Raw genomic sequence first — 22,916 nt, 5'->3', positions numbered from 1 at the left:
ATATCATTAATTTATCGTAATTATCGTTAATTTTCTAAAGAATAAAAAAGTCGTAAGTTAGGATGTATTCTGTTTGACACTACGAAAATTTTAAATTTGTTTAATACTATCATCTGGAAGTAACAAAAGGGGCAAAGATTTCTTTGCTTTGATTAGTCAATTAAACACTTTGAAACTTTTGTTCGATAGCGTTAAATGGAGCGCATTCTTAAGATACTTTTTCATTAACTTCGACGAAAAAAAATCGAAGAGGATCGCGTTCCAAGTTCCAATGCATCTCGCTTGTCTCTATCTCTATGTCTATGATATTGATCGGACATCAATATGAAAAGATCTTTAGAATCCATATTTTCTATTGGATATCGGACTTTTATACATTGGGCATTGGACTGTCGGATTCGGTGTGTGAATTTTTCACAAAATCTTTTTGTCATCAATACTATTTCAATAGTGTTCGATAGTGTAGTGAAATTCGCATGGACATCGAGGGGCGCATTCCACTTAACGATCGCAACGCTCACGGTATTATTTCATCCTTATTGTTCACCGAAAGTTAAACAAAGACAGATAATACTCGCGAGCGTTAAATGGTACGCGCCCAATCTTATCAATCGGATTCACTTTTTCACGCATGCGCGACGTAACGATGGCGAATACAGCACGTGTATCGTGTATGTATGGATACCTCAGTTTTGGCGGGATTTCACACAAGATAGATTAAATAGCTACGTAAATAAATAAATTAATTAATTTGTGCATATATTTTTTTATTTTATGTTTTTAATCAATTTTCTCAAAATTTCTAAACTTTTAAAAACGATTAAACAGGGACCATACAGGACTTCATTTCATACTTGATTGATATCATATTCAATGCGCATGCGCGAAAAAGGGAACCTAACATACTTTGTCCACGTCACTTACATCTCACAACTCAGCAACCCACATCCAAGTCAGTTCAAGTTCACACGTTTGCGTTCTTGGCGTTCTCGTGTCATAACCTAAGTGATCTGTCACTCGAAATCCGATAATAATCGATGAATGAGACGTTCACGCAGATGACAAATTATCTGAATATTTTCTCATAAATAAGGTACTTGATAAGGTCATGCACACGCAAGTCGATCAAGATTGTGCAACGTGAAATGTAATCGGCAATAATATCCTAAACATGGACGAGTAATGTACATTGTTTTCTTTTTTTTTTACGAATATAGTTTAACAAAATGCATTGGACATTGTGCGCATTGATAATTGGATCGTTCGGATGCAAATATATTCATGCTCAAGCGCAAAGAGTCGCGCCGGGTGTACCGCCTCAGCATTATCAGCAGGTAAACTATGTTTTTGAATATTGCGTTAGCAAACATATGGTTCAATAAAACGATATTTGATAGCATGTGACATTGAAGTTGATTCGAATCTGTTTTGACACGACTTAATATTTTTTATGTATATACATTGTGTTTTAATATACTACTTTCTGCTCTCTCTGTTTTAGCCTGTTCACCACGTACCGCAACAACATATGCAACAAATTCCACAACAGCAACAAGTAAATTTTTTCAGTTATAACTCAATTATATGTTGCCCATAATACCGCTATTACAGATTCATTTCTGTGCCATTGTCTTTTCCTTTTTAAGTAGTTCTTATTTAATTTAATTTTCAATAACTCAATTTTTCAAAATTTTATTCCAGTATCAACAAGTACCCGTACAACAACAAGTACCTGTCCAGCAAATGCCAGTGCAACAACAGGTCCCTGTCCAGCAAGTCCCGGTACAACAACAGGTCCCTGTCCAGCAAGTACCAATGCAACAGGTGCCCATGCAACAAGTACCAATTCAACAGCAACCTCAGGTTCAACAAGGACATGGACATGTACATGGTCATGGACAATCTCAAATACTTAATACTGCCAATATAGCTCATGAAAAAGAGTAAGTATCGACTAGAGAAATTCATACAAAAAAAATTGATAATTTTGTTTACTTATATTAATTATTTACTAAAGTAACATTACTAAAGTATATGGAATGTTAATTAACTTTAAAGTTCAGTTTAATAAATTTAACCATTTAAGAATCTAAGCATCAAGCATCTAAGAATTTTATATTCTTTTAAATTTTTTGGATACATATTTTAATTGTCAAGGTATATGTTATGAGAAAATATTCTTTCTTTCTTCCTATTAGACATATTGCAGAGCATGCCGACGTTCCACTAGATACCAACAAGATGACAGAGCAGGAGTTGCAGTTTCACTATTTTAAAATGCATGATGCAGATAATAATAATAAATTAGATGGTTGCGAACTCATCAAATCTCTTATACATTGGCATGGTATACAGTACTTTATCTATCTTTCCTTTTCTTATTACATTCTCTCTAATGCAATTTAAATAAGTGAAAGAATTTACAGAATAAATTTATATATATTTTTATTATATGTCCATTAGAACAAGATAGTGTGGAAGGTACGCAACGTAACAAGTTGTTCAACGATGAGGAATTGGTACAATTGATAGATCCAATACTTAGCATGGATGATTCTAACAACGATGGCTACATTGACTATCCTGAATTTATACAAGCCCAACAGAACGCTGCAGCAGTTAACGTGCGTCCATAATAGTGAATCTCTCATAACTTGGTATAAACTTTCATTAAAAATAAAATGTATAAAAGTTGTCTATGGAGAAAATCTTTATTATTATTATGGATGTTTCTTCAATAATACAATATTGACATTGTGTTGTTTATACAATAAGCCGAGATTTATTATTTGTGAGATTTATTTTTCATTAATTTAATCAGTATATATGGAATATAAGGGAAGAGAAAAGCATAATATCGTAAGATATTGTATAATTAAAAGATAATTTAGAGATATGTGGAACTCTTCCTTTTGATTACTTTTTTAATGTTTCATAAGAGATTAATTTGATAAAAAATGAAAATGTCTATGACATATTTGTTTGTAAGATAGTTTTGTAATGTGTTCTAATGTTATTAAATTGGATTTAAGATATATATTAAGAGATTATTTTTAAACGAGAGTATTTTATAGAAAATCTCATGCTCTGTTAATAAATAAAATGGTCATTTATTAATTTTCATTGTTATTTAACTAAAATACATATAAATTAATAGCACAAATTCACGTAACAATGTTATATCAAAATCATGGATGTGTTTCATGTTTTAATATCTCTGCATAACAAGGCTAAAAATTTTATAGGCGATATATTGTATATACATATATTTATGTAATAATATGAAACATTTTGAATTTTTATATTTCTATTATATTATGTTTCAAGAGTCTAATTTTTATTACGAAAGATATTTAAATGATAAAATATTTAATAAATATATATAACAAAAAATCAATAACTAATTCATAACTTTATTAATTATTCTTTTATATATATCAAAATGCTGTCAGCAGTAATTATAGACACAAAATGCTAGCAGTTTTGTATAAAGCAACTAAGTATATCGTAACAAAATTTCATTTAATTTTAGGGAATGTCATAATTATTTGACGAAATTTGTCTAGCATATAGTCTCTTATGGGGAAACACTTACAATATGGTACGAAAATATGATAGATATATTTAAGTGACTAGATTGTGACTTTAAGAGCGATTCTCTTCATTGTGTATCCGTTTATAAATACATTCCATTAACTAAATAATCAGCGTCATGCGCGTAAGGACCATGTCCGCATCTACCACGTCGTTTCACCACTCGCAACCGGCAAACAATTAAAGCAGCCGTGATCGCAGTTGCTATGAGTCCTAGTGACAATGACACCACTGCCCCTTTGGGCCTTAAAACATCGTCCTCGATTATTTGAAGATGTTCCGCAATAATGTCAGTTTTTTCGTGCGCTCTTACGTGATGATCCTCGATTACAATTACATTTTTATGATCTGCAATAATATAAACCGTATCACAATAAAAAGCTAAATTAAATGCAGTGTTGCAAACATAATATCTTTACCTTTTGATTCTTTTGCATGATTATGCTTGATGATGTCACTTGCTAACAAAGTTGATTTTTCAGTAACTTGTTTGCTCGCTTTCGTATCAAATCCGCTATGTATCAAATGCGTGTTGGCTTTTTCTTTTTTCTTTACAAATTCTTTATTCTGCATCAACTCATTTCTATGTTCCTCTGAGGTCTATAATGGAATCATTATTATTATTATTATTATTATTCAAATATAGTTTTAAGATTTTATAATAAATACAATAAATTAAGTTGCTAAAAAAGATGCTTACGTCACAGACTGGTGTTGTTGTAATTTTAGCAGAATCTTCTACATTACCAGCTTGGTTATGTTGAGAATTAGGTGCAATGGATGGTAACAATTGTACCGGATTATTTTGCCAAGCTATCTTATTCGATGATGGAAAATGTGAAGTATACGGACGCTTAGAATCCACATATAGCTCTCTAAACATAAAATTTAAAAGTTAATGGAAAACTAATCTAATATAATCTCCTATATTTTAATAAAATGATTAAACCAAAGATCTTAATATTTCAAATTACCTGTTTGCTTCATTATTTCCTATAACGCTTGAACCTTTGTGATTAAATATATGTGGCTGTTCTAAAAACATACATTTACAATATATTCATAAGAGTTCTGATAAGAAAGAATAGAGACATATATAAATAATATAAATACATATGAAAAAAAAAATTATATTTTACGTACGTTCATAAGGATTTATATTTTGTTCGTGGAAGGTATTTACAGGAATATACAAATCCTTATTTTGTTCATATGGAGGCTGATAATCCCACTGGTATACTGATGAACCAAAATTCTTACGCATTTGCGGTAACTCCACCGGCTGACCAGGATACAGAATATTTTGCGGCTGCGACATTTGATGGGCTAAATTTGATATCTCCCAAGTTTTAGGATTGATCTCTGGCGCAGCAGGATAGAATGGAGGGAGAGGCTTACGCTCGACCATTTGCGGATATTGTAGAATATCAGCAGGTGGATGCGGCACCTGTATGTTTGGAGGAACAGTTGGTTTTTCCGTGGGACACACGAGATCGGCCGCTTCGTCAGAGCCGTCTGTACACTGTGGAATGCCATCACAAACGTTGTATATAGCTATGCAGTCTCCGGATGAACGACATTCGTATTGATTTCTGCTGCAAGCTGTTACATCCACAAGAGATATATATATTAATATCCATATACGTTTTTTTTCCAATGATTTATATAACTCGGAAATTCTTAACATTTGAAACAATACCTGGTTTAACCGATGCAGGTGTAGTCAGTATTACTTTTGGTATTTGAGTGACTATAGATTTGCTAGGAGTCTCTGTAAATCCATAACCCAATGTAATTTCGCTACCTTTCCTAAGGTATACAAAAATTTTGTTAACCAGAAAATTAAAAGAAGAAATATATTCAGTAGAAAGTATTTAAATACCTAAGTGATTTTAACTCGTGTTCCTGTTGAGATATCCTGACCTCTTCTTCTACTTGTATATTTTGTATGGGATAACTAGTACGTACAGCGCTGGTGTAATTAGCATGCCTTGTGAATTTGCACTTAAAATCATGCAGTGGGCCGCATTGAAAAAGATAGCAACTACCCGGTTTCTGCAAACATATTAGTTATGTATTTTTATTATATATATATATATAAACATATATAAACATGTTCTCTTTCTTTTTGTCTATTACTCTATATATATCCTATATATTATTAAATGCACCTTCTCTTCGAAGATAAACACGTCGCATCGTTCGGTTTCGCAGCAATATTTTAAACAATCCAGTCTAGAATCCACATCTGACACACTTAAGTACTTAGCACCCATGTCACGAGAGTCTTGAGTCTTGATAATTTTATCTCTATGAATGTCAAAGCTATCGAGGCACATCTGATAATTATTCGTACCGCCGTGTCTTTTCTCATTTGCTCTGCTCGTCCCGTCATCGCCGCAGCCACAGTGAAAAATCGCAATGAGAATTAAAAGAACGAAACGCGGCGTTTCGCGAAACATCGTTTCTCCTTACGCATCACACAACGCAAGTATACGATTTCGAGATGCGCACATCCGCGTTGCGATCGATAGTTTAATATTTCGCGATGAGTTTACCGCGTGTAGAGTATAGAAGCCTTTTATATACGATTAAACGACGCAACAAAACTCATTTTTTTCCAATAATCGCGCACTAGGCGATTAAGAATTAAGATTAAGGTCGTATCAGACCTCAGACCACGATGTATCATATATCAGACTGTACATTGACAGACCCAAAATTGAGATCAAAGATTCAAGATTGAAATTTGACCAATCAGGACAAAGAAATTTTAGTTCCTTTTGTTTCGATTAGTCAAATTCCGATTAATCAAATTCCAATCTTTAATCTTCAATATTTAATGCGTAGGCGTATATGCCGAGTGTACAGCTGTACAGTGTATATACTGTCAAAAGGTTTACTTTTAAAAATTGAGGTTACGTTTGAATTATTTTCGGTGTAATATTGAAATAAAGCTCGTCATGTCTTTGTACGACGATTTTGACAAGCATCGGACTTCGGAGAAGGTCGCTGGATGGTCTTCTGGTATTAAATTGCTGCAATCGCAATTGCAGTTGAAGAAGGCCGCCACAACACAGGTGAATTCATCATATGTATAATGTATTTAAAGCAATAAATTATTGCCATTTATAATAATTATCATATCGAAAAAAAGCATATGTAATAATCTCTGTTCCTTAAAAGATTCAAGATTGATTAACGAGTTTTTAATTATTTTCCTTATTTATGAATTTATAGCCAAAGCGTGAGCAATATAGGAAGGCTAGTGCGGTGCTAGCACCAGTGATAGACTTGAAATCAAAGACTAACCGCGATGTCGACAGAGAGGAACACGATAGCACCCATAATAATCCATTATCCACCGGTAGTGTGAGCAGTATAGGAATAGGTGATGAATTCGATTGGAATGTGGTAAATGAGTATGATCCCATGTGGCCCAATGAATATGAGAAAGTTGTGAAAGAATTGCGCGACATCAGAGATAGGGAGCATGAGACAGAGATGCGCAAACGTAGGAGGGATAATACTCGCTTCGAAGATACTCAAGTAATAAATGAAATAAGTCTTTAAGTATCTATAATATATAGTAATATTAAGTTGCTAAAAAAGATGCTTACGTCACAGACTGGTGTTGTTGTAATTTTAGCAGAATCTTCTACATTACCAGCTTGGTTATGTTGAGAATTAGGTGCAATGGATGGTAACAATTGTACCGGATTATTTTGCCAAGCTATCTTATTCGATGATGGAAAATGTGAAGTATACGGACGCTTAGAATCCACATATAGCTCTCTAAACATAAAATTTAAAAGTTAATGGAAAACTAATCTAATATAATCTCCTATATTTTAATAAAATGATTAAACCAAAGATCTTAATATTTCAAATTACCTGTTTGCTTCATTATTTCCTATAACGCTTGAACCTTTGTGATTAAATATATGTGGCTGTTCTAAAAACATACATTTACAATATATTCATAAGAGTTCTGATAAGAAAGAATAGAGACATATATAAATAATATAAATACATATGAAAAAAAAAATTATATTTTACGTACGTTCATAAGGATTTATATTTTGTTCGTGGAAGGTATTTACAGGAATATACAAATCCTTATTTTGTTCATATGGAGGCTGATAATCCCACTGGTATACTGATGAACCAAAATTCTTACGCATTTGCGGTAACTCCACCGGCTGACCAGGATACAGAATATTTTGCGGCTGCGACATTTGATGGGCTAAATTTGATATCTCCCAAGTTTTAGGATTGATCTCTGGCGCAGCAGGATAGAATGGAGGGAGAGGCTTACGCTCGACCATTTGCGGATATTGTAGAATATCAGCAGGTGGATGCGGCACCTGTATGTTTGGAGGAACAGTTGGTTTTTCCGTGGGACACACGAGATCGGCCGCTTCGTCAGAGCCGTCTGTACACTGTGGAATGCCATCACAAACGTTGTATATAGCTATGCAGTCTCCGGATGAACGACATTCGTATTGATTTCTGCTGCAAGCTGTTACATCCACAAGAGATATATATATTAATATCCATATACGTTTTTTTTCCAATGATTTATATAACTCGGAAATTCTTAACATTTGAAACAATACCTGGTTTAACCGATGCAGGTGTAGTCAGTATTACTTTTGGTATTTGAGTGACTATAGATTTGCTAGGAGTCTCTGTAAATCCATAACCCAATGTAATTTCGCTACCTTTCCTAAGGTATACAAAAATTTTGTTAACCAGAAAATTAAAAGAAGAAATATATTCAGTAGAAAGTATTTAAATACCTAAGTGATTTTAACTCGTGTTCCTGTTGAGATATCCTGACCTCTTCTTCTACTTGTATATTTTGTATGGGATAACTAGTACGTACAGCGCTGGTGTAATTAGCATGCCTTGTGAATTTGCACTTAAAATCATGCAGTGGGCCGCATTGAAAAAGATAGCAACTACCCGGTTTCTGCAAACATATTAGTTATGTATTTTTATTATATATATATATATAAACATATATAAACATGTTCTCTTTCTTTTTGTCTATTACTCTATATATATCCTATATATTATTAAATGCACCTTCTCTTCGAAGATAAACACGTCGCATCGTTCGGTTTCGCAGCAATATTTTAAACAATCCAGTCTAGAATCCACATCTGACACACTTAAGTACTTAGCACCCATGTCACGAGAGTCTTGAGTCTTGATAATTTTATCTCTATGAATGTCAAAGCTATCGAGGCACATCTGATAATTATTCGTACCGCCGTGTCTTTTCTCATTTGCTCTGCTCGTCCCGTCATCGCCGCAGCCACAGTGAAAAATCGCAATGAGAATTAAAAGAACGAAACGCGGCGTTTCGCGAAACATCGTTTCTCCTTACGCATCACACAACGCAAGTATACGATTTCGAGATGCGCACATCCGCGTTGCGATCGATAGTTTAATATTTCGCGATGAGTTTACCGCGTGTAGAGTATAGAAGCCTTTTATATACGATTAAACGACGCAACAAAACTCATTTTTTTCCAATAATCGCGCACTAGGCGATTAAGAATTAAGATTAAGGTCGTATCAGACCTCAGACCACGATGTATCATATATCAGACTGTACATTGACAGACCCAAAATTGAGATCAAAGATTCAAGATTGAAATTTGACCAATCAGGACAAAGAAATTTTAGTTCCTTTTGTTTCGATTAGTCAAATTCCGATTAATCAAATTCCAATCTTTAATCTTCAATATTTAATGCGTAGGCGTATATGCCGAGTGTACAGCTGTACAGTGTATATACTGTCAAAAGGTTTACTTTTAAAAATTGAGGTTACGTTTGAATTATTTTCGGTGTAATATTGAAATAAAGCTCGTCATGTCTTTGTACGACGATTTTGACAAGCATCGGACTTCGGAGAAGGTCGCTGGATGGTCTTCTGGTATTAAATTGCTGCAATCGCAATTGCAGTTGAAGAAGGCCGCCACAACACAGGTGAATTCATCATATGTATAATGTATTTAAAGCAATAAATTATTGCCATTTATAATAATTATCATATCGAAAAAAAGCATATGTAATAATCTCTGTTCCTTAAAAGATTCAAGATTGATTAACGAGTTTTTAATTATTTTCCTTATTTATGAATTTATAGCCAAAGCGTGAGCAATATAGGAAGGCTAGTGCGGTGCTAGCACCAGTGATAGACTTGAAATCAAAGACTAACCGCGATGTCGACAGAGAGGAACACGATAGCACCCATAATAATCCATTATCCACCGGTAGTGTGAGCAGTATAGGAATAGGTGATGAATTCGATTGGAATGTGGTAAATGAGTATGATCCCATGTGGCCCAATGAATATGAGAAAGTTGTGAAAGAATTGCGCGACATCAGAGATAGGGAGCATGAGACAGAGATGCGCAAACGTAGGAGGGATAATACTCGCTTCGAAGATACTCAAGTAATAAATGAAATAAGTCTTTAAGTATCTATAATATATAGTAATGTGTGTGGAAAGTATATGGAAATGATATTACATTACTACAATGAATGAATATAATAATAATAATAATTTTTTTTTTTTCTGTATGGGCACAGGCTGCTGGTGGTAATAGCACGATGATACCTCCCGAAAGAGACGAAGAGAGAACACCGTCTTCAAGAGGTGTGATTGGAGGTGCTGCCATAGCACCACCACCATCCTTACAAGAATCTTCAGAATTACCACCTCCACCACCACGACAGACGCCTAATTTAGGCTATGCAACATCATCCGTGGCTGCAAAGATAATGGCCAAGTATGGCTTCAAGGAAGGACAGGGTCTTGGTAAGAAGGAGCAAGGCATGTCAGTGGCATTGCAAGTGGAAAAAACGAGTAAACGTGGCGGTAGAATAGTCGGCGAAAGGGAGCAATTGATGCCTCCCCCACCACCAATTACTGCTTCTCCACCGCAAAATCAATTATTGTCGCAGCAGCCGCCGGTAGAAGAACCTAGCATTACCGAGATAATGAAATGTCCCAGCAAGGTCATTTATAACAATCTTATATTTATAATAAAATATATAATATATTTTTATAATAACATTACTTGTTGTATATGCATGTAGCTATTATTTGTTAAGCTTAATTTGTTTACTTGTCAATGTCTGTGTAGGTTGTACTTTTGCGCAATATGGTTGGTCCGGGAGAGGTGGATGACGATCTCGAACCAGAAGTGAAAGACGAATGCAACACCAAATACGGCGATGTTGCGCGTGTAATTATCCACGAAGTGATCGAAGCCACTCCAGAGGAGGCAGTGCGAATTTTCGTCGAATTCAAAAGGATAGAAAGCGCCATCAAAGCTGTAGTGGATTTAAACGGACGTTTCTTTGGCGGTAGACAAGTTAAAGCAGGATTTTATTCGAGCGAAAAACTCGACAATTTACAATTGATGGACTAGTTTCACATGTAAAAATTTCAAACATTAATTTTCTAAAAATACGCTCGTTTCTTCGCAAATTGTATAAATATTTTATATTTCCATTGCATGAAATATTATTTACATCTTACACTTAACAAATCTAGAACTATTTGTTTGACACAATTGTAAAAAAATAAATTTTTCTATTATATCTAACATTTAATTTTGCAATATCGATATGATTTCTATTTATTTTAACAATTTCTATTTCAATACATGTAAAATTTGAATGTATACTCGAGCCTTTGGATTATGTGAGATTTAAAATGCTTCTGTATGAAACTGATTAGGTATATGACTTGATAAAGACATTGCAGTTGAACAGGTAATTTTCAGATTTGTGCCTTATTCAGTAAATACGTTTTACTTACTTTACAATAGATTAAGGGCATTGGAATTTTAATAGAAGAATGAAGAGAAAAACCAAAAATAGATACAATTAAAACACTAGACAACATAAAAATAAAATATTTAACAAGGCCAAATATTACAAACATTGGTATATATATGAATATTCTGTATATATATTTTTAGTAATTATTTATATAATAATTTACATACAAACCGTAACAAATTATATTCCCATATAGGATATAATAAAACAAACTAAACATACAAACTTAAGCTATAATCCAGTATAAAATGTAATTTCTAATCAAAAAAATCATTAATCATTTGATTAATGTAGAACATAACATTATAAATATGCCCTGAAAAATGATACTTTAATTTTTTAATATTTTAATATCATTTTTATCAAATAGCCATTCCAAATATGTTTGATATTGTGCAAAAAAATTGAGAAGGATCGTTTAATTCCTCCCGAATAACATTATTTTGTTTTTTTGGTAATTAAGTCATCTATCGCTTTATTCAAGTGAACATTAAACGCAGCAAAACTGAATGTTCTTAGAAATCTGTCTTTACCAGATCTACCAAAGTCTTCAACACGATCCGGATTTGTGATGAGAAAAGAAATTTTTGAAGCAAAGGCCTCGGCAGATAAATCGACAAGAAAACCAGTTTCTCCAGAAACTATCGATTCCATTGGACCGCCGGATTTGTGAGCAATTACCGGCTTGCCTACATACATCGCTTCTAAGGGTACTATCCCAAAGTGCTCGTTTGGTGGTGTGTATATTACAATTTTACAATGATGAAGTATGGAAACTTTATCAATGTCAGAAGGTGAACGTAAGAACATCACTTTATCTGTTACATGTAACTCATCCGCGAGTCCTATTAATTCCAAATGGTACTCGACATTCTCCTCTACTCTCTTGTCATATCCACCAGCCATAATCAAATACACCCTTTTATATACTTCTTTCGTTAATAATTTTTCTAATTCTGCAAGAGCCTCTATTGCAAGTGACAACATTTTCTTACGCTCGTACCTATTGATCGATAATAGTACAATACTGTCATTTGGTAATTTCTTATCGAGTACCCTCTCTAGAGATACTATTCTTGTCTTGTCGAAAAAATCTGTATTAATAGAAGGATACAAAACTTCGGGTTCAATGTGTAATCTCTTGAATGTGCTTCGAAACACATTGCCTGTATAAATGCTATTTACAAATACTTTATGTGCCATGCCAGTTGTAATCTCTTCCAGATAATTCAATGGCATGCGATATAGCTGTTTGCCATAGCCACCAGGTTGCGAGAGCAGCTGATCCGGATGATGGCAGTAAAATATTATGTACGGAATGCGCAGTCGAAGAACGGGTATGCAGATGGACACCAAGTCGCAGAAGACAACTTCCGGTCGTCGATCGGAAAATATTATGTAGCTAGCTGCATATATCTAAAAATATCACAATTTTTTTTTTTTTTTTTTAATAGAATTACTTATTACACGTAAAATTTTGTTTGAGATCTTTTTGGGGGCAAAACTCAAGATTTTTTTCTAATTTTTTTTTTATCATTTCAATTATAGATATAACAGCTTGTTATTCTCCGACTTACCATACGTATGTAGGCACAGAGAGCGTAGAATCTGCCCAGGATGTGTCTAGGTAACCAGTTGCCCACGACGGTGACAGGAATTGTACCATCTCTGGTCTCTGAGAAACAATGGTCCGGGTCATGATGAGTTGTCACGAAATTCACGTCGTGTCCGTTCTTCTTCAAAGCCAGAGCGGCGTCGACGACCAGTCTCTCTGCGCCGCCGATACCGAGATCAGGATGCAGAAACGTAATGCGTGTCATCGTGTTCGCAAATGACGATCCGGTAAACGGCCGTCGTCACAGTACATTTATCGGAAAGTATAAAATTATCGCGAGGCAAATAACTGTATTCGCATTTTACCGGTCACCGCCGGTGATGGATTTTTATCGCTGCACGCCGGATATGGCGCTACCTGTAGCTGCAGCCTGTAGCGCTATCAGGTTATTCCGTTATTTCATCCGAGCAACGTCAAATAATATTTACATATTGGACAGTTTATTCACAAATCATTATTTAATTTATTGTGCTATTATGTTATAATTTTCGTTACGTCTATATAATACAGAAAGATTTGCAGATCTGTTTCTATTTGTTTCATAAAAACGACTTGTAGCTGTGATAAAAAAGATTTAGGATTTCTAAATATTTTAGAAACATCTATTGCATTTTGCAAGGTTAATACGCACGATGCATTTTTTCATATTATGGCATATTTTTACATTGTATTCGACGTAAGTTTGATATATCCAATAGTGTCCAACAACATTTTTGTCCCTAGAAAATAAACTCTCCTATTGGATATTACGTTTGATATCGAACCCAATATAGAACCGTTTCCCACGTCCCGATTGGACACAGATTCTCATCTGATTGGTTAATCGCGTTCAATATAGTAAAAATCCCTAAGCATCGATCGATGTGTATGCTAACTTATCATATGGTTTAGGGTGTTTTCTTGTCACTGCTTGTCATTTAACGAATAGTTATGTAGTTACGGATTACGGATAGCGGTTATGTAGTTACACGAATGAGTTTGTTAATAAACAATTCCTGGGAACTTAATTTTTATTGTTAATAAATGATCAAAGACACTGATAATCTGTTGAAGGGAAACAAGAGTTGCCATTTTTAAAAATAGGTAATTCTTTTCATTTAATTTTTATTATTATTAAAAAATATAATTATCATTCATTCTATGTACTAGTCATGTTTACTTGTAATCTTTTTGATTTCAGGCAGCAAGGATATGTAAAGCTCATAATTATAAATGATCTTTGATTAGATTTACTCTTAATATTCTCCATTCTTCATGTACTTTTGCTGCGTGGTGATCGAATAATATAACATAACAATGAATTTTGGCGTGAATTGGGAGGCTGAGCATCGGCGTGTTTTGTTGGGTGGCAACGCAGTGTTGGAACGTTCAGCACAATCGGTTGCGAGATCGCAAGCCGTCGCAGCGGAAAACGAGCAAATTGGGACAGAAGTGATCTCTGAGTTGGGCGAACAGAGAGAACGTCTTCTACGAGCAAAGCGAAGACTGTCGCAGACAGACGAAGAATTGAATAGAACGCGAAAAATTCTAAATGCTATGCGAGTGAAAGTTTTGACAAATAAAGCTGTCCTTATTCTAATCATATTGCTGGAACTGATTATTCTTGGTATAACAATATATTTAAAATTCTTTCATAAATAAATTGTTTATTTTATCGCTAAGCTCAGAGTTAAAGCATAGAAGAGTAAACATATATAATACAATATAATGTACATTACTAATTAATGTGTAGAGTTATAATTACTTTACCCAAAAATTTTTCTGTAATATTTTATAGAATAAACTGCAAAAAAAATATATATATGTATATATTGATATTTAAATGTAATTTTTTAACAATAGAATTTTTGTTTGTAAACATTTATCTTCAACCATTGTCTTAATTATAATCTGTTATGCCAGCTTTTCTATATCATTAAATAATTTCTCAAAATATTATATATTATACTAATTGTAATATACATGATTGTAATTGAATGTGTATATAATTTTATTAAAGTGTTGTAAAAATGTCAGAACAACACTTTGTTTATTCCTACATTTACTTATTACTTGATATATTCAGGGATATAGATTTCATTTTTTATTAACCTGTTTTTATACAAAGAAAAAAAGAAGTTCCTGAGATGGTTATTTTGCACGACGAGGAATATTATCGGAGTAGAATACCTGAACCGGATTTAGGAGCGTTTCGAAATTTCTTGCGATTTGTTTGGAATCCAGAGAGGAGACAAATTCTAGGCAGAACTGGGAAAGAATGGGGTAACTCTGTTTAAGTTATTTATTCTCAATTTTTTAAATTGTTGATCATAAAATTCTAATTGTTCTCTTGTAAATTAGCGTTACTGGGATTCTTCTATCTGTGCTTCTTCAGCATATTAGGTTCTCTCTTTGCATTACAAATGTGGATTAGTATTGATTACGCCTCGAAATTGGATAGGCCATTTTTCCTTTATGCCGGCTTGATGCCTAGATCTTATTTTGGCAGCAACTTTCCGCTTTTTCGCCAATTAAATTTCGGTAGTCCAGGTATTCTCTCCTTAATAAGTTTCTGTGACATCCATTTTTAATCTCTATTAACAATACATTTATGATATATGTATATTGTACTCTATCCTGTACAGGAATTGGCTTTAAACCGAATATCTTGCTGCCCACGACATCTCCTATTATCTGGGTGAATAATTCGAGCTCAAACGCACGACCAAAAAGATATATTGAGGCTTTGAACGATTTTTTGCAAGGTATTGCGAGATGAAAAAAAAAAATGCATATAAAATATAAATATAGCGCGTCGCAACATACATTTAGTAATAGTAATTAATATGTAACTATTAAATTGTATGAATATATTTTAAACAGCCGAAAAATATATCACTGTGCGTTTATATGTGTATAGCTTATAAAATGAATATTTTTTTTTATTTGCGAATGTCATAAAAAATTTGCTAGTAAAATATAGATAAAAAATTTAGAATTTATGATGAATTTTTTATTATAAAGGGAATTGTATCTTTTCTCTAATAAAAATAAAAGAGGTTTTTAATATAAGCATCATCCTTATTTCAGAATATAATAAGAGTAAAGAAAATTACAAAACGGCTGTCGAATGCAATGACGCAGCGCCGAACGTGTCCGATATGAAACCTTGTTTTTTTGATATTGAGAGCCTTGGCGTTTGCGGAAAACCTCCGTATGGATATACGAATCCATTGCAACCGTGTGTACTTATTAAGTTTAATAAGGTGAATAAAAAACTTATTTTTGCATATTTGTTAAAAAAAATATTTTATGTTCATACTTATTATATTTTTGTATTAGTAATTTAAATTAAAAAAAATATTTTTAAATTACTTATGTTACAGAGATTTGATTGGATACCAATTTATTATAATAAATCCTACCAATTACCGGAAGATATGCCAAGTGTTTTACAAGATGCTGTGCGATCTTCAAACAAGGTTTGATTCAAATCCCAATTTGCAATAATTTATATGTCAATTCGTGATTGATCACAGTGAATATATAATTAAGTGCAGCTTATAAATGCCTCGACCAACAAAATATATTTGGACTCGCGTACACTACAATTTATGTTATCATACAAAATAATTTATCTTAAACAGTATCAGATCTGGTTATGGTGCGACGGAGCGAATAACGTTGATAAAGAGCATGTTGGAGAAATTAATTATTTACCGGGTCCTGGTTTTCCCGTGCAATATTTCCCTTTTGTGGGACAACCGGATTATTTGGCACCGATGGTCGCGCTACAATTTACAAATATTACACGTAAGCCTAAATAATATATTACGATATCTACTTACAATATGAATAACAAATATTGTATACACATTTTATTGATATACGTTTTATTTGTTAGCATTCAGATTGGTGACGGTAGAATGCAGTTTATGGGCGCTCAACATAAAGAAAGAAGCACAGAGTGCATTGGATTTCCAGATAATTCTGGGGGAGTCGTAGAAGATGGTGAGTCGAGGAATATATTCGCGTATCTCAAATATTTATTAACAAATTTGCAGACGTAATAAGAAGGTAGATAGGACGAGCGTTTTAATTTGTGCAGAGTAAAAAATAAATGGTCTTTGTTCAAAGTTTCTTACAATTAGTATATATATATATATATATTATTCGTTCAGTTATAAATATTCTCGCCACCAATGATTCCTTTATTATATACCGTGTTACATTAATAATACATTCAATGTATTTTTCTGATATCGTTTCGTATGTAGAACGTAACATCTAAGGTATATTTATAATAAAAAAATGGGGAGCAGCGATTATATATGACAATGTATTTCTATACTTGAGTGAATCAACACGAGATTTAATGTTTGTGTCTTACGAATTGTCTCTGAGACTCTCTAAGCCAATTCTGTCGACAGAATAGCAGATCGAAATTAGAGAATTTTGTAGAACTTTATTTATATATTTTTATTATGTGAACGATAAAATGGCATGATGAAGCTTCGTTTATCGACAGACATATGCTTGTACCCAGAAGAAATGTGTCAAAATCGACTGTATATCTTGTTATTTCTTCTAAAATTAGCAGCGTTCACAAGACCAAGAAGGGAAAGATGAAGAAAGAGGCAAAAAGAGAAGGAAAAGAAAAGATTGAAAGAGAAATGAAAAGAGGAAAAATTAAAGTGACAAAGAGAGATAGATAGTAAGAAAGAAATATAGACAGATAATCAGAGAGAGAAAGAGAGAGAGAGAAAAGCAGAATAAAAAAGAGATAGAAAGGAAAATAAAAGTTAGCGAGAGCGAGAAAAAAAATAATAAGAGAAACGAAAAGAAAAGGACGAAATGATTTTGACAGAGACATTAAAAGAATGAAAGAGAGACAGTCTTTGGTCCGTTTAGATCGAACAATTCGGTAATTATTTTGTCGTTGTCATACTTTTGTCATTAATTAAATTAAATATTACCAAAAGAGAAAAAAAGTATCTGTTCTCTTTCGAGGAGAATTGTGCGAATCTGACGTTAATACGAGGCTTCATAAATCGAGGAACGTTTCCATCTCGAGGACATAACTCCAGTCGATCTTATTCTTCCTCTTCCTCGCCTGTGCCGGTCAACATGGCGATTAAACTCGCGGTGTCAATAAAACCTTTGTCATCGATGTACATCTGATCAAACGCATCATCGACTTCTTTGGGCGTAAATTTTTCGCCCCATGTCATTAAAGCGTGCCTTAACCTGTATAACAAATTAAAAAATTATATTATCTTCTATTATAATATCAGACCGTATATTTTATATACACATAATATGCTCTAACAAGTGTTAAAATGTGGATTTTAAAAGCCAATTCCATTCAGATTTGTAAACCAAGACATTTTTTGAGACTTGTCGAGCAGACAGACGTTTTTAGCAAAATTAATATTTAAAATTGATATATATAAACACGAGAATTATATGTCAAACTACATAGTATATAGTAATTAAAACTAAAATTTCAATCGTTAAAAGTTGTATAGCGCTTCAGTTATCGATATCAGCATATTGAGTCAGTCTTAGACCGTTCACAATGAAACATCATAGGCACTGGAAAGTGGAAGATTGTACGTATATTTTATATAATATGTGAGACGGCACTTGGACATGAATTGAAAAATGTCAACAATATTTATCGTTGTATTACCTTTCGCCATCAATTTTGCCGTTTTCGTCGAACGTCTTAAAGGCATTGATTACAACATCATCCTCATCGGCACCTGACGGAACAAGAAATTATTCATTTTTTCGGGAAATTATTCAAAATTCTCAAGATTTTCAATAGATCGTACGTACCTGATCCTGACATACGGACAGCGAACAAGTTCAACAATTGAGTGAAGTTGATGGGCGCGGCAGCTTCGTTGAGCATTTCATCGATCTCCTTATCGGTCGCGAGTCGGCCGACAGAGTCGAAGGCTGCGCGAAGATCATTTTTGCCGATGATACCATCTTTATCCGCGTCCATTAGCTGGAATGCCTAGGAATAGATACCGCGATCGAGTTAATGCGCTTTCTATTTTCACATCAACCTCTTACAATCTTTTACAATTGTCAATTTCTTCATCTCTAATCATTTACTTCGAGATGTGTATGCCAAATTAATATGAAATTACAATACAATTGCGAAAAAAATGCGGGGAATTTAATATTAAAATTAAAATCATCTACTACGGAAGAGGCTATCCTCGTATCCTTGAATTCATCCCTCGTTTTCGTACCTCCTTAAACTCGGCCACCTGTTTCTGAGAGAACATGGAGAAGACGCTGGAGCCGCTACGCTTAGCCTTGCGACTGCCGCGGCTGCTTGCTCTAGCAGAGCCAGATTCCTTTGGTGTTGGCGCCTTCTCCTCAACTGGCGCCGGCTCGGGCTCGGGTGCAGGAGCCGCTGCCTCTTCCTTCTTCTTGGTCTTCTTCTTCTTTTCTTTATCCGCCTAAAATGTATAAAATTTTACAAAATTTTTGTCTCTATTAAATTTCTCTCACAATAGTTGAGAAATACTTTATAATCAGAAATTTATTTTGTCTTCCATTTCAAGAAAAATATGTAAAATAATCCAATTTTTCATAAAATATGTGAAGGGCCACCGTGACCTCTCTCTCTCTCTCTCTCCGTCTCTGTAGATTTTCTTCAGAAAACATACCGCACTTTTTGCGAAAACGTCATTTTTTTAATTCGAGAATCGATCGACTTTATTGAATATTTTGAAATTAATAGATGACCAAAAAAATAAATAGTCAAATAAATGAAAAAAAAAAGATGCAATTAACACAGACGATAGAATGATGTGCATTTTGAAGAAAAATATGAATATTATTATTCTGTGCGATATATCATTATGAGTGTTGCTCCCTGTTGCTTTTTTTTCTTAAAATTTTGCGCAAACATTTTTACGCCAGATTTATTGTAATAGATAGGATAAAGTGCACATGTTATTTTACATTAAATATTCGAAAAATGAATTAAAATAAAACATAAAAATTATTTTGTCAATATATAATCATGCCGATTAATTTTAATATAAATTATAAATGAAATCAGAAAGAGCCAATTATCGGATGAGAAAATTTGCGAGGCGCTGCCGGCTGCCGGTCGATGCTAAGAATAGAATCGTTCCCTGAGTCGCGCGAAAAAGCTGCCAGGACGTATATAGAGCGATCATCCAGTTACCGCACTGCCTCTCGAATTACCATTGTTACGTAATTGTTATATTTTTACCATTATAATCACAGTAGTAAATGCCGTGTTAAGTCAGACAGTTCATTTTACCAGTTAAACAAATATCTTACATATGAAATAAAGAGGATGCATTTGTATTTCTTCTTATTATTTTTAAAATATAAACTAAATATTGTAACATATTACAGAAACATTTATTTTTATTTTTATTTAATTACAAATGTATTATTATATAGGAGAGCTTTCTCAATATTAGAGTGCATCAGGGAATTTGATTAATTTTTTTTTTGTTACTCTACAATAATATGGGGTGCCACGTTAAAATATTTATTTTTAATTTTTCATAATTTTCAACATTTAATTGCGCGCTCTGTTCGAAATGTTTAAAATAAGATAGTTTAAGAATAATATTTGTGAGATGAAAACAGAACATTTCGCGAATGTATAGAATTTGAAATCACAAATGATAGCTTATGATAGAACCTACAACAATCAAGGGATTCTAAGCGGCTGACGGGCAAAAAAAAAACTGACAAAGATCACTGCCGCATTCTCTCCATCATCACACATTCGCGATATTGATAACATAACGTCCTTGTCATCAACTCATCGTCACACTTGGCGTATATCTCGATGCACTCCGCGTATAATCCATCTTCGTGAAATACACCATCGTATTCACAATTTGGCAGTGTCCTATCTCGTGGTAGCAGTAGTATCTCGCATCACATAGACATGATACTTGATTTTTCGCGTTTCTCCGTAGATGTACATACTGTACATACGGTAGACTTTGGCGCGAATCCTTGAACAAGCGTAAAGAAAGGTTTTCTCGACGTATTACTTACCATAATATCTACGCTTGATTTCTAAGAGATGGATGATACGAGATGGTTACGACGAACCAACTGTCCGAATCATAGAGCTGAACTTGTCTAAGTAACTTTTGTGGATCTCCCCCACCAGACAGGCCGGAGGTTGTCCGAGCAGGGGTGCCCCGGGTACCCGGGTACAACGCCTATCTGACCATATTTAGTTCGAGTCGCCTCAAAATAGCGACCCTTTCGACGTTTCGACTAAAACAGTTTGCCTGGGAGTTGTAGAATTCAGATGACGACGGTGCACCGCGCTCTGTCGAGACCATGATGTTTTCTCACCGACATTTTCAATTTCCCATCGTGAGTTAATCGGTTAATCTGCGCCCCTCGTTCTCCGGAGATAAATTACATTTGGAATAAGCATAGTTATCTTCTCTTTATTTGATATAAATGTGCGGAACAAGAGATGGAGAGTTTTGTGCCGTTCTCATCTTCATTTTTTTCCCTCTCTCTCTCTTTGTCTTTCTTGAGACTACAAATTGTATATATTAAATTTACCATTTTATGTATAATTTTATTTAAATCGATAAAGAGAAGAAGAAGATACATTATCTCAAAATATTTCTTTCGAATATATAGTATCAAATAAGTTAATGTCTCCCTGATTCTAACTTGTTAGTTAATTATAATGATTTGTGCCATACAGTAATTTAGAAAATAGTGTCCACCATTCGTATATGTAAAATGCAATATATAATTGCTGACCGAGTTTTTAGTTCATAGCACGATATCCGAAGCACGTGGATACCAAAAATAACTGTCCGACTTATTCAAGAATGCACACACATGTATTCCTACATATATTTTACATATATACAATGTGCCACAAGTCTCTGTTTTTTGAAGAGGGGATTCAGATAATTTTTTTGTCTCATGTATATTTAATTAATTATTGTCTTTAAAATTTTTTATGTCCATTTTTTAAAACATCATAAACTTTAAAATTATTTTAAGGAGACACACAAAGGAAGTTTTGTTACTATACGCTATAAATATCGCGATAGTTATTGCGATTATTGCATTCGAACAATGTAGTACGAAACCATGCAACATATCTACGCTCAAATATCAATAATATAACGGATATCTATATTACATAATGCGCTTGATTAGATTCCGGTAACAGAGCGCAACAGTTCTATTATATCTATAAATAGTTTTATCATATATATATATTATGTTACATCTATAACTATATGTATTATACGATACCTTATTTTTTATTTCTATGCTTTATATTAGGTTACAATATTTGATATTTATCATTATTAAGAATATTACCATCACAAATATTTCCGGCAATAACGAGACGGACGTGCTACGATAGACATTGATGTCTGTAATAAATATTAATAGTATTATTTTTATCAGAGAATTATTATTATTCAATTTTTCTAATATGCTATTCATCTACTACATATAAGAGTTAAGTGAACTTACTTTTATCATTTGGGTCTCGTACACCACATTGCCGATGTCCCAATGTGCTTTTCCTTTTTGTCGGTATATAACCAGGAATATATAAACTAGGAGCTTCGAGTTTACCAATGGATATAAGCTTGCTAAAGTCTTGATCTAGCTTATTGGCAATTGGACCTGAAAAAATAAAATAAAAATCATAAATAATATAATTAATTAAATGTCTCATAGAATATTTAAATATCTCTCAACAAATCTTTACCTTTAAAATGCAAGAGAAATTGAATGCATGCGCCGTTATGTAATATTTTGGTTTTTCTATTGTCAATGGATAACATCC

General features: G+C 33.5%; 9 protein-coding genes across 12 annotated transcripts in view; 5 read left to right on the top strand and 4 right to left on the bottom strand.

Moving 5' to 3' along the window:
* The first annotated feature begins 910 nt into the window (after positions 1 to 910).
* On the top strand, positions 911 to 3,037 carry LOC115240643 (multiple coagulation factor deficiency protein 2-like). Of its 3 annotated transcripts, XM_029815921.1 has the most exons (7): positions 911 to 1,093; positions 1,218 to 1,334; positions 1,502 to 1,555; positions 1,702 to 1,710; positions 1,840 to 1,943; positions 2,199 to 2,347; positions 2,464 to 3,037. In XM_029815921.1, the coding sequence occupies exons 2-7, from the start codon at positions 1,227 to 1,229 to the stop codon at positions 2,634 to 2,636; spliced, it is 597 nt and encodes a 198-aa protein (XP_029671781.1). In that variant the 5' UTR covers positions 911 to 1,093; positions 1,218 to 1,226; the 3' UTR covers positions 2,637 to 3,037. The 3 variants fall into 3 exon arrangements, with proteins under 3 accessions (XP_029671781.1, XP_029671782.1, XP_029671780.1); XM_029815922.1 differs by lacking the exon at positions 1,702 to 1,710 and having other exon boundaries at positions 912 to 1,093; XM_029815920.1 differs by having other exon boundaries at positions 912 to 1,093; positions 1,702 to 1,943.
* A 57-nt stretch (positions 3,038 to 3,094) lies between these two features.
* LOC115240640 lies at positions 3,095 to 9,091 on the bottom strand. 2 transcript variants are annotated; one of them, XM_029815917.1, is made up of 8 exons: positions 8,686 to 9,091; positions 8,397 to 8,569; positions 8,214 to 8,323; positions 7,658 to 8,116; positions 7,489 to 7,549; positions 7,215 to 7,389; positions 4,014 to 4,194; positions 3,095 to 3,942 (listed from the first exon to the last, which is right to left on the bottom strand). In XM_029815917.1, exons 1-8 carry the CDS (start codon positions 8,974 to 8,976, stop codon positions 3,677 to 3,679), a joined length of 1,716 nt encoding a protein of 571 aa, XP_029671777.1. In that variant the 5' UTR covers positions 8,977 to 9,091; the 3' UTR covers positions 3,095 to 3,676. The 2 variants fall into 2 exon arrangements, with proteins under 2 accessions (XP_029671777.1, XP_029671776.1); XM_029815916.1 differs by lacking the exons at positions 7,215 to 7,389; positions 7,489 to 7,549; positions 7,658 to 8,116; ... (1 more) ...; positions 8,397 to 8,569; positions 8,686 to 9,091 and adding exons at positions 4,295 to 4,469; positions 4,569 to 4,629; positions 4,738 to 5,196; ... (1 more) ...; positions 5,477 to 5,649; positions 5,766 to 6,171.
* On the top strand, positions 6,151 to 7,171 carry LOC115240646 (splicing factor 45-like). Its single transcript, XM_029815924.1, has 2 exons — positions 6,151 to 6,674; positions 6,835 to 7,171. The coding sequence occupies exons 1-2, from the start codon at positions 6,558 to 6,560 to the stop codon at positions 7,165 to 7,167; spliced, it is 450 nt and encodes a 149-aa protein (XP_029671784.1). The 5' UTR covers positions 6,151 to 6,557; the 3' UTR covers positions 7,168 to 7,171.
* LOC115240642 (splicing factor 45) lies at positions 9,071 to 11,219 on the top strand. The gene is made up of 4 exons (XM_029815919.1): positions 9,071 to 9,594; positions 9,755 to 10,063; positions 10,201 to 10,629; positions 10,758 to 11,219. Exons 1-4 carry the CDS (start codon positions 9,478 to 9,480, stop codon positions 11,043 to 11,045), a joined length of 1,143 nt encoding a protein of 380 aa, XP_029671779.1. The 5' UTR covers positions 9,071 to 9,477; the 3' UTR covers positions 11,046 to 11,219.
* Positions 11,220 to 11,240: 21 nt separating this feature from the next.
* Positions 11,241 to 14,153, bottom strand: LOC115240641 (alpha-1,3/1,6-mannosyltransferase ALG2). Its single transcript, XM_029815918.1, has 2 exons — positions 13,038 to 14,153; positions 11,241 to 12,876 (listed from the first exon to the last, which is right to left on the bottom strand). The coding sequence occupies exons 1-2, from the start codon at positions 13,278 to 13,280 to the stop codon at positions 11,899 to 11,901; spliced, it is 1,221 nt and encodes a 406-aa protein (XP_029671778.1). The 5' UTR covers positions 13,281 to 14,153; the 3' UTR covers positions 11,241 to 11,898.
* A 102-nt stretch (positions 14,154 to 14,255) lies between these two features.
* Positions 14,256 to 15,090, top strand: LOC115240647 (vesicle transport through interaction with t-SNAREs homolog 1B). The gene has a single exon (XM_029815925.1). The coding sequence runs from the start codon at positions 14,372 to 14,374 to the stop codon at positions 14,714 to 14,716; it is 345 nt and encodes a 114-aa protein (XP_029671785.1). The 5' UTR covers positions 14,256 to 14,371; the 3' UTR covers positions 14,717 to 15,090.
* A 94-nt stretch (positions 15,091 to 15,184) lies between these two features.
* LOC115240649 (sodium/potassium-transporting ATPase subunit beta-1-like) lies at positions 15,185 to 17,690 on the top strand. Its single transcript, XM_029815928.1, has 7 exons — positions 15,185 to 15,337; positions 15,416 to 15,604; positions 15,700 to 15,819; positions 16,145 to 16,320; positions 16,441 to 16,536; positions 16,702 to 16,867; positions 16,959 to 17,690. The coding sequence occupies exons 1-7, from the start codon at positions 15,202 to 15,204 to the stop codon at positions 17,057 to 17,059; spliced, it is 984 nt and encodes a 327-aa protein (XP_029671788.1). The 5' UTR covers positions 15,185 to 15,201; the 3' UTR covers positions 17,060 to 17,690.
* Positions 17,083 to 21,251, bottom strand: LOC115240644 (myosin regulatory light chain 2). Its single transcript, XM_029815923.1, has 5 exons — positions 21,128 to 21,251; positions 19,321 to 19,533; positions 18,896 to 19,079; positions 18,747 to 18,819; positions 17,083 to 18,301 (listed from the first exon to the last, which is right to left on the bottom strand). Exons 1-5 carry the CDS (start codon positions 21,128 to 21,130, stop codon positions 18,148 to 18,150), a joined length of 627 nt encoding a protein of 208 aa, XP_029671783.1. The 5' UTR covers positions 21,131 to 21,251; the 3' UTR covers positions 17,083 to 18,147.
* LOC115240648 overlaps positions 21,127 to 22,916 on the bottom strand; it is a 7,995-nt gene continuing 6,205 nt past the window's right edge. The window contains exons 18-20 of the mRNA XM_029815926.1: positions 22,839 to 22,916; positions 22,598 to 22,753; positions 21,127 to 22,494 (exon numbers count right to left, since the gene is read on the bottom strand). The exon at positions 22,839 to 22,916 is cut by the window's right edge and continues 11 nt beyond it. Coding sequence (XP_029671786.1) covers positions 22,391 to 22,494; positions 22,598 to 22,753; positions 22,839 to 22,916 — 338 coding nt within the window. The 3' untranslated portion in view covers positions 21,127 to 22,390. The remainder of the gene's footprint in view (positions 22,495 to 22,597; positions 22,754 to 22,838) is intronic.

This window comes from Formica exsecta, unplaced genomic scaffold (genome assembly GCF_003651465.1).
Source record: "Formica exsecta isolate Colony F162 unplaced genomic scaffold, ASM365146v1 scaffold443, whole genome shotgun sequence".
Classification (NCBI taxonomy): domain Eukaryota; kingdom Metazoa; phylum Arthropoda; class Insecta; order Hymenoptera; family Formicidae; genus Formica; species Formica exsecta.
The sequence above is the reverse complement of the archived record's forward strand: the minus strand, read 5'-3'. Positions and strand labels throughout refer to the sequence as shown.

Excerpts from the sequence above, each read along its gene's own strand:
- LOC115240642 (XM_029815919.1), top strand. The coding sequence starts at position 9,478 with ATGTCTTTGTACGACGATTTTGACAAGCATCGGACTTCGGAGAAGGTC. Across the intron at positions 9,595-9,754 it reads AGAAGGCCGCCACAACACAG|CCAAAGCGTGAGCAATATAG; the intron begins GTGAATTCATCA and ends ATGAATTTATAG. Across the intron at positions 10,064-10,200 it reads CTCGCTTCGAAGATACTCAA|GCTGCTGGTGGTAATAGCAC; the intron begins GTAATAAATGAA and ends GTATGGGCACAG.
- LOC115240640 (XM_029815917.1), bottom strand. The coding sequence starts at position 8,976 with ATGTTTCGCGAAACGCCGCGTTTCGTTCTTTTAATTCTCATTGCGATT. Across the intron at positions 8,570-8,685 it reads TGTTTATCTTCGAAGAGAAG|AAACCGGGTAGTTGCTATCT; the intron begins GTGCATTTAATA and ends ATATGTTTGCAG. Across the intron at positions 8,324-8,396 it reads CACGAGTTAAAATCACTTAG|GAAAGGTAGCGAAATTACAT; the intron begins GTATTTAAATAC and ends TGTATACCTTAG.
- LOC115240647 (XM_029815925.1), top strand. The coding sequence starts at position 14,372 with ATGAATTTTGGCGTGAATTGGGAGGCTGAGCATCGGCGTGTTTTGTTG.
- LOC115240646 (XM_029815924.1), top strand. The coding sequence starts at position 6,558 with ATGTCTTTGTACGACGATTTTGACAAGCATCGGACTTCGGAGAAGGTC. Across the intron at positions 6,675-6,834 it reads AGAAGGCCGCCACAACACAG|CCAAAGCGTGAGCAATATAG; the intron begins GTGAATTCATCA and ends ATGAATTTATAG.
- LOC115240644 (XM_029815923.1), bottom strand. Across the intron at positions 19,080-19,320 it reads AGGTGGCCGAGTTTAAGGAG|GCATTCCAGCTAATGGACGC; the intron begins GTACGAAAACGA and ends ATCTATTCCTAG. Across the intron at positions 18,302-18,746 it reads GGCAAAATTGATGGCGAAAG|GTTAAGGCACGCTTTAATGA; the intron begins GTAATACAACGA and ends TTTGTTATACAG.
- LOC115240641 (XM_029815918.1), bottom strand. The coding sequence starts at position 13,280 with ATGACACGCATTACGTTTCTGCATCCTGATCTCGGTATCGGCGGCGCA. Across the intron at positions 12,877-13,037 it reads TCTGTGCCTACATACGTATG|ATATATGCAGCTAGCTACAT; the intron begins GTAAGTCGGAGA and ends TGATATTTTTAG.
- LOC115240649 (XM_029815928.1), top strand. The coding sequence starts at position 15,202 with ATGGTTATTTTGCACGACGAGGAATATTATCGGAGTAGAATACCTGAA. Across the intron at positions 15,338-15,415 it reads CAGAACTGGGAAAGAATGGG|CGTTACTGGGATTCTTCTAT; the intron begins GTAACTCTGTTT and ends CTTGTAAATTAG. Across the intron at positions 15,820-16,144 it reads TTTGAACGATTTTTTGCAAG|AATATAATAAGAGTAAAGAA; the intron begins GTATTGCGAGAT and ends TCCTTATTTCAG.
- LOC115240643 (XM_029815920.1), top strand. The coding sequence starts at position 1,227 with ATGCATTGGACATTGTGCGCATTGATAATTGGATCGTTCGGATGCAAA. Across the intron at positions 1,335-1,501 it reads CGCCTCAGCATTATCAGCAG|CCTGTTCACCACGTACCGCA; the intron begins GTAAACTATGTT and ends TCTCTGTTTTAG. Across the intron at positions 1,556-1,701 it reads AAATTCCACAACAGCAACAA|TATCAACAAGTACCCGTACA; the intron begins GTAAATTTTTTC and ends ATTTTATTCCAG.